The 8,464-nt window shown below is 42.4% G+C and overlaps 2 protein-coding genes across 6 annotated transcripts in view; one reads left to right on the forward strand and one right to left on the reverse strand.

The window, feature by feature from the left end:
• Positions 1-1,475, reverse strand: part of rtcb (RNA 2',3'-cyclic phosphate and 5'-OH ligase) — a 56,775-nt gene extending 55,300 nt beyond the window's left edge. For 4 of the 5 annotated variants that reach the window (XM_071331625.1, XM_071331626.1, XM_071331627.1 and 1 more), the window contains exons 1-4: positions 1,046-1,230; positions 684-762; positions 506-573; positions 150-249 (exon numbers count right to left, since the gene is read on the reverse strand). In XM_071331625.1, coding sequence (XP_071187726.1) covers positions 150-249; positions 506-573; positions 684-762; positions 1,046-1,138 — 340 coding nt within the window. In that variant the 5' untranslated portion in view covers positions 1,139-1,230. Of the gene's footprint in view, positions 1-149; positions 250-505; positions 574-683; positions 763-1,045 lie in introns of all 5 variants that reach the window. The other variant, XM_071331624.1, reaches the window with a different exon arrangement.
• fbxo7 (F-box protein 7) overlaps positions 1,457-8,464 on the forward strand; it is a 22,311-nt gene continuing 15,303 nt past the window's right edge. The window contains exons 1-2 of the mRNA XM_071331620.1: positions 1,457-1,686; positions 2,231-2,353. Of these exons, the coding sequence (XP_071187721.1) occupies positions 2,232-2,353 (122 nt within the window). The 5' untranslated portion in view covers positions 1,457-1,686; position 2,231. The remainder of the gene's footprint in view (positions 1,687-2,230; positions 2,354-8,464) is intronic.

Below are 8,464 nucleotides of genomic sequence, written 5' to 3' on the forward strand. Positions count from 1 at the left end.
CTGTTGGACTGTGTGTATCCTCTGTACCTGGGGATACGACACCAGAGATAGACAGGACAGCCTGTTGGACTGTGTTTATCCTCTGTACCTGGGGATACGACACCAGAGATAGACAGGACAGCCTGTTGGACTGTGTGTGTCCTCTGTACCTGGGGATACGACAGCGTTGGGGTCGCTCATGTCAAAGGCAGCCATGTTTCCGATGGCGAACCCATACCCCGAGTGACAGTCTGGCAGGCCGATGGACCTCTGAGGGAGAGAGAGAGAGGTTTTGGGGACACAGGTTAAGAGTAATCCTGGACTGACAAACAAACTCATTGGAGAATCTCCATTGAAAGTGCTTCGTAAGTCCACGACTAGGCTAAATACGTGTCCGGGGAAAACAGCCCCTGTGAGATATTACAGTGTCAATATGTCCGTTTATAGCTAGTTAGATAACGGTTGTCAGCGTCATCTCCACTGACTTGTGTTAAGGCCTGATCCAGACCAGTGGTTCCCTACTTACATGGACTATTCCCGGCAGAGCTGCAACGTTCCCAATCTGTTTCATAGCAGGGAGAAACCCACCAAAACCTGACGACAAATCACAACAACAACCAAATCAGTCAAATCAACGGGGAAAACAATACAGGAACCAGGCTTGTCTGTTACCATGGCATCATCGTGTTGTTGTTGTCATCTACCTCCTCCTTTACACGCGTTACGCAGCTCCTCAAACATCAGCTTCTCCAGGGACTCGTTGACGTAAAACACTCCTTCCACCTGGAATGAAATGGGAAGGATTTCATGAGCTGTCAAGTCCATACGCCATATTAGGTTAGCTAGTTTATGTATTAGCTACTATGCCCTTACCCCTTATCTACATACAAAAGACAAGTTAGCTAGCTTATGTAGCTACTATGCTCTTACACCTTATCTACATACAAGAGACAAGAGCAACAATAACAGAGTCATGCTGGATAGTAGCAAATCACGTCTGAAGCTAGCAAACTACGGACATGTGCTAACGTTAATTCATTCCATATAAGTTAGTTTAGCTAATCACCTGCATATTTGGGACGAAACCTTTCTTGATTCGCCAGCAGTTCTTGTCAATCTTGTCCAAATATTGTAACTCGTCATTGTACGATCGACTCATTATATTATTATGTTGCTAGGTGTTAATTTATCTTATATTTCAGCAGTGTCTGATTCTGTTCTGAACCAACAGACTACGGCAACTCAGAAGCGTCCGTACAAAACGCGTTTTGGAAAACTGATTAATGACGCAGCTGGAAATGTTTTAAAATTAATCGCGTTTATTTTTGAATGGATTGAAATATTGATCTTGGATAACACCATATTATAGTCGTGCCTACCAAATACATGTTCCCTAATATCCTAGCAATGTTTATATATTTTTTTAAACATTAGTGGTAATTATTTTCCTAAATGTGTTTCGTCTTTTTGACGTTCCGTAGTTGAAGTCAGAACTCTAATCGCTTTCCGTAGTTGAAGTCAACAATTTGATAACATTGTTGACCATCTAGCTTCTGTCAAAGCCTCTTCTAACTTCTCGTTGTAATACGTGGAAATCTTCAACTATCTCTACTTGCAGTTAAGATCTCTTTAGTTAACATGCAATGTATGGCGTGAAATGATTAAGGCTTGCAATAAGTTTTAACAAGAGACAACAACTAAACTAAAGTAAGTGAAATACTGCTGGCTAGCTAGCTACCAGATAAGTTAACCAACTAGCTGCATTTCTACATGTAGGTTTGTATTGTTCTAGCTAGATAACACCATCATACCAGAAGTGTGCTGTGCATAATGAAACATAGCTGTACACTGTAGGAATTGCTAGGCCAGCGCACCTGCTATAACGTTAGATTGTTGCACTGATGAACGTTACCAGTTTGCTCTCATAATTCAGTCTCTCTTAACACAGTTTGCAAGAAATGAAAGTGAAAGAATTTCAGCTAGCATTGTGTTTCTGCTGTAAAGAGGTGACTTGGCTTTGCGGAGTGTTTTCTACTTCGTTGTGAAAACGGACATCATGCTCAGAAAGTTGGACGCTTTATGAAAAGGTGTTTTGGAAGATGACCGTAATGATTCATGATGAACCAGGGAGAGAAGACCACAATTAAGTGTCTTGGGTCTGAATGATTGAATTTGTGTCCTTTAACATGTCTGATCGTGTTCTGTGTATTGGTTACCTAACCCTGTCCGTCGGTCTCTCTCTCCCCCCAAGCATGAAACTGCGTGTGAGGATAAACAAGCAGACCAGCCGGGTGACGCTGGAGGGAGAGGAGCCCACTCTGACAGAGCTCAACGTTCAAATCAGAGAGATCCTTCTGCCTTCACATGGACTCAGGTTAGACCCTCAGGTTAGACCCTCAGGTTAGACCCTCAGGTTGGTTAGTCCCTCAGGTTAGTTAGACCCTCAGGTTGGTTAGACCCTCAGGTTGGTTAGACCCTCAGGTTAGCCCCTCAGTCCCTCGGGTTAGTTAGACCCTCAGGTTAGTTAGACCCTCAGGTTAGTTAGACCCTCAGGTTAGTTAGTCCCTCAGGTTAGTTAGTCCCTCAGGTTAGTTAGTCCCTCAGGTTGGTTAGCCCCTCGGGTTAGTTAGCCCCTCAGGTTAGTTAGCCCCTCAGGTTAGTTAGCCCCTCAGGTTAGTTAGCCCCTCAGGTTAGTTAGCCCCTCAGGTTGGTTAGACCCTCAGGTTGGTTAGTCCCTCAGGTTAGTTAGACCCTCAGGTTAGTTAGACCCTAGTTTAGACCCTCAGGTTGGTTAGACCCTCGGGTTGGTTAGACCCTCGGGTTGGTTAGTCCCTCGGGTTGGTTAGTCCCTCGGGTTAGTTAGTCCCTCAGGTTAGTCCCTCAGGTTGGTTAGACCCTCAGGTTGGTTAGACCCTCAGGTTGGTTAGACAGACCCTCAGGTTGGTTAGACAGACCCTCAGGTTAGTTTCTCAGGTTAGTTAGTCCCTCAGGTTAGTTAGACCCTCAGGTTAGTTAGTCCCTCAGGTTAGTTAGTCCCTCAGGTTAGTTAGTCCCTCTGGTTAGTTAGACCCTCTGGTTAGTTAGACCTTCTGGTTAGTTAGTCCCTCTGGTTAGTTAGTCCCTCAGGTTAGTTAGACCTTCAGGTTAGTTAGACCCTCAGGTTAGTTAGTCCCTCAGGTTAGTTAGTCCCTCAGGTTAGTTAGTCCCTCGGGTTAGTTAGTCCCTCGGGTTGGTTAGCCCCTCGGGTTGGTTAGCCCCTCAGGTTAGTTAGCCCCTCAGGTTAGTTAGCCCCTCAGGTTAGTTAGCCCCTCAGGTTAGTTAGCCCCTCAGGTTAGTTAGCCCCTCAGGTTAGACCCTCAGGTTAGTTAGACCCTCAGGTTAGTTAGACCCTCAGGTTGGTTAGACCCTCGGGTTGGTTAGACCCTCGGGTTGGTTAGACCCTCGGGTTGGTTAGTCCCTCGGGTTAGTTAGACCCTCAGGTTAGTTAGACCCTCAGGTTAGTTAGTCCCTCAGGTTAGTCCCTCAGGTTGGTTAGACCCTCAGGTTGGTTAGACCCTCAGGTTGGTTAGACCCTCAGGTTGGTTAGACCCTCAGGTTGGTTAGACAGACCCTCAGGTTAGTTAGTCCCTCAGGTTAGTTTCTCAGGTTAGTTAGTCCCTCAGGTTAGTTAGACCCTCAGGTTAGACCCTCAGGTTAGTTAGTCCCTCAGGTTAGTTAGTCCCTCAGGTTAGTTAGACCCTCTGGTTAGTTAGACCCTCTGGTTAGTTAGACCCTCTGGTTAGTTAGACCCTCTGGTTAGTTAGACCCTCTGGTTAGTTAGACCCTCTGGTTAGTTAGTCCCTCAGGTTAGTTAGACCTTCAGGTTAGTTAGTCCCTCAGGTTAGTTAGTCCCTCAGGTTAGACCCTCAGGTTAGTTAGTCCCTCAGGTTGGTTAGTCCCTCAGGTTGGTTAGACCCTCAGGTTAGACCCTCATGTTGGTTAGACCCTCAGGTTAGTTAGACCCTCAGGTTAGACCCAGAAATGTTCTCCTTCTGTTGCTAAAGGGCAATTCCACGGTAGACTCAGATTTTCACTTTAAAATGTCTGCTGAACAAAAAAACATTGATTTCAAAGTTTACCAAACCATACAACTCTATGCACAAGGAGTTTACCAAACCATACAACTCTATGCACAAGGAGTTTACCAAACCATACAACTCTATGCACAAGGAGTTTACCAAACCATACAACTCTATGCACAAGGAGTTTACCAAACCATACAACTCTATGCACAAGGAGTTTACCAAACCATACAACTCTATGCACAAGGAGTTTACCAAACCATACAACTCTATGCACAAGGAGTTTACCAAACCATACAACTCTATGCACAAGGAGTTTACCAAACCATACAACTCTATGCACAAGGAGTTTACCAAACCATACAACTCTATGCACAAGGAGTTTACCAAACCATACAACTCTATGCACAAGGAGTTTACCAAACCATACAACTCTATGCACAAGGAGTTTACCAAACCATACAACTCTATGCACAAGGAGTTTACCAAACCATACAACTCTATGCACAAGGAGTTTACCAAACCATACAACTCTATGCACAAGGAGTTTACCAAACCATACAACTCTATGCACAAGGAGTTTACCAAACCATACAACTCTATGCACAAGGAGTTTACCAAACCATACAACTCTATGCACAAGGAGTTTACCAAACCATACAACTCTATGCACAAGGAGTTTACCAAACCATACAACTCTATGCACAAGGAGTTTACCAAACCATACAACTCTATGCACAAGGAGTTTACCAAACCATACAACTCTATGCACAAGGAGTTTACCAAACCATACAACTCTATGCACAAGGAGTTTACCAAACCATACAACTCTATGCACAAGGAGTTTACCAAACCATACAACTCTATGCACAAGGAGTTTACCAAACCATACAACTCTATGCACAAGGAGTTTACCAAACCATACAACTCTATGCACAAGGAGTTTACCAAACCATACAACTCTATGCACAAGGAGTTTACCAAACCATACAACTCTATGCACAAGGAGTTTACCAAACCATACAACTCTATGCACAAGGAGTTTACCAAACCATACAACTCTATGCACAAGGAGTTTACCAAACCATACAACTCTATGCACAAGGAGTTTACCAAACCATACAACTCTATGCACAAGGAGTTTACCAAACCATACAACTCTATGCACAAGGAGTTTACCAAACCATACAACTCTATGCACAAGGAGTTTACCAAACCATACAACTCTATGCACAAGGAGTTTACCAAACCATACAACTCTATGCACAAGGAGTTTACCAAACCATACAACTCTATGCACAAGGAGTTTACCAAACCATACAACTCTATGCACAAGGAGTTTACCAAACCATACAACTCTATGCACAAGGAGTTTACCAAACCATACAACTCTATGCACAAGGAGTTTACCAAACCATACAACTCTATGCACAAGGAGTTTACCAAACCATACAACTCTATGCACAAGGAGTTTACCAAACCATACAACTCTATGCACAAGGAGTTTACCAAACCATACAACTCTATGCACAAGGAGTTTACCAAACCATACAACTCTATGCACAAGGAGTTTACCAAACCATACAACTCTATGCACAAGGAGTTTACCAAACCATACAACTCTATGCACAAGGAGTTTACCAAACCATACAACTCTATGCACAAGGAGTTTACCAAACCATACAACTCTATGCACAAGGAGTTTACCAAACCATACAACTCTATGCACAAGGAGTTTACCAAACCATACAACTCTATGCACAAGGAGTTTACCAAACCATACAACTCTATGCACAAGGAGTTTACCAAACCATACAACTCTATGCACAAGGAGTTTACCAAACCATACAACTCTATGCACAAGGAGTTTACCAAACCATACAACTCTATGCACAAGGAGTTTACCAAACCATACAACTCTATGCACAAGGAGTTTACCAAACCATACAACTCTATGCACAAGGAGTTTACCAAACCATACAACTCTATGCACAAGGAGTTTACCAAACCATACAACTCTATGCACAAGGAGTTTACCAAACCATACAACTCTATGCACAAGGAGTTTACCAAACCATACAACTCTATGCACAAGGAGTTTACCAAACCATACAACTCTATGCACAAGGAGTTTACCAAACCATACAACTCTATGCACAAGGAGTTTACCAAACCATACAACTCTATGCACAAGGAGTTTACCAAACCATACAACTCTATGCACAAGGAGTTTACCAAACCATACAACTCTATGCACAAGGAGTTTACCAAACCATACAACTCTATGCACAAGGAGTTTACCAAACCATACAACTCTATGCACAAGGAGTTTACCAAACCATACAACTCTATGCACAAGGAGTTTACCAAACCATACAACTCTATGCACAAGGAGTTTACCAAACCATACAACTCTATGCACAAGGAGTTTACCAAACCATACAACTCTATGCACAAGGAGTTTACCAAACCATACAACTCTATGCACAAGGAGTTTACCAAACCATACAACTCTATGCACAAGGAGTTTACCAAACCATACAACTCTATGCACAAGGAGTTTACCAAACCATACAACTCTATGCACAAGGAGTTTACCAAACCATACAACTCTATGCACAAGGAGTTTACCAAACCATACAACTCTATGCACAAGGAGTTTACCAAACCATACAACTCTATGCACAAGGAGTTTACCAAACCATACAACTCTATGCACAAGGAGTTTACCAAACCATACAACTCTATGCACAAGGAGTTTACCAAACCATACAACTCTATGCACAAGGAGTTTACCAAACCATACAACTCTATGCACAAGGAGTTTACCAAACCATACAACTCTATGCACAAGGAGTTTACCAAACCATACAACTCTATGCACAAGGAGTTTACCAAACCATACAACTCTATGCACAAGGAGTTTACCAAACCATACAACTCTATGCACAAGGAGTTTACCAAACCATACAACTCTATGCACAAGGAGTTTACCAAACCATACAACTCTATGCACAAGGAGTTTACCAAACCATACAACTCTATGCACAAGGAGTTTACCAAACCATACAACTCTATGCACAAGGAGTTTACCAAACCATACAACTCTATGCACAAGGAGTTTACCAAACCATACAACTCTATGCACAAGGAGTTTACCAAACCATACAACTCTATGCACAAGGAGTTTACCAAACCATACAACTCTATGCACAAGGAGTTTACCAAACCATACAACTCTATGCACAAGGAGTTTACCAAACCATACAACTCTATGCACAAGGAGTTTACCAAACCATACAACTCTATGCACAAGGAGTTTACCAAACCATACAACTCTATGCACAAGGAGTTTACCAAACCATACAACTCTATGCACAAGGAGTTTACCAAACCATACAACTCTATGCACAAGGAGTTTACCAAACCATACAACTCTATGCACAAGGAGTTTACCAAACCATACAACTCTATGCACAAGGAGTTTACCAAACCATACAACTCTATGCACAAGGAGTTTACCAAACCATACAACTCTATGCACAAGGAGTTTACCAAACCATACAACTCTATGCACAAGGAGTTTACCAAACCATACAACTCTATGCACAAGGAGTTTACCAAACCATACAACTCTATGCACAAGGAGTTTACCAAACCATACAACTCTATGCACAAGGAGTTTACCAAACCATACAACTCTATGCACAAGGAGTTTACCAAACCATACAACTCTATGCACAAGGAGTTTACCAAACCATACAACTCTATGCACAAGGAGTTTACCAAACCATACAACTCTATGCACAAGGAGTTTACCAAACCATACAACTCTATGCACAAGGAGTTTACCAAACCATACAACTCTATGCACAAGGAGTTTACCAAACCATACAACTCTATGCACAAGGAGTTTACCAAACCATACAACTCTATGCACAAGGAGTTTACCAAACCATACAACTCTATGCACAAGGAGTTTACCAAACCATACAACTCTATGCACAAGGAGTTTACCAAACCATACAACTCTATGCACAAGGAGTTTACCAAACCATACAACTCTATGCACAAGGAGTTTACCAAACCATACAACTCTATGCACAAGGAGTTTACCAAACCATACAACTCTATGCACAAGGAGTTTACCAAACCATACAACTCTATGCACAAGGAGTTTACCAAACCATACAACTCTATGCACAAGGAGTTTACCAAACCATACAACTCTATGCACAAGGAGTTTACCAAACCATACAACTCTATGCACAAGGGGTTTACCAAACCATACAACTCTATGCACAAGGGGTTTACCAAACCATACAACTCTATGCACAAGGGGTTTACCAAACCATACAACTCTATGCACAAGGGGTTTACCAAACCATACAACTCTATGCACAAGGGGTTTACCAAACCATACA

The sequence above is a fragment of the Salvelinus alpinus genome, chromosome 11 (genome assembly GCF_045679555.1).
Source record: "Salvelinus alpinus chromosome 11, SLU_Salpinus.1, whole genome shotgun sequence".
Taxonomy (NCBI): Eukaryota; Metazoa; Chordata; class Actinopteri; order Salmoniformes; family Salmonidae; genus Salvelinus; species Salvelinus alpinus.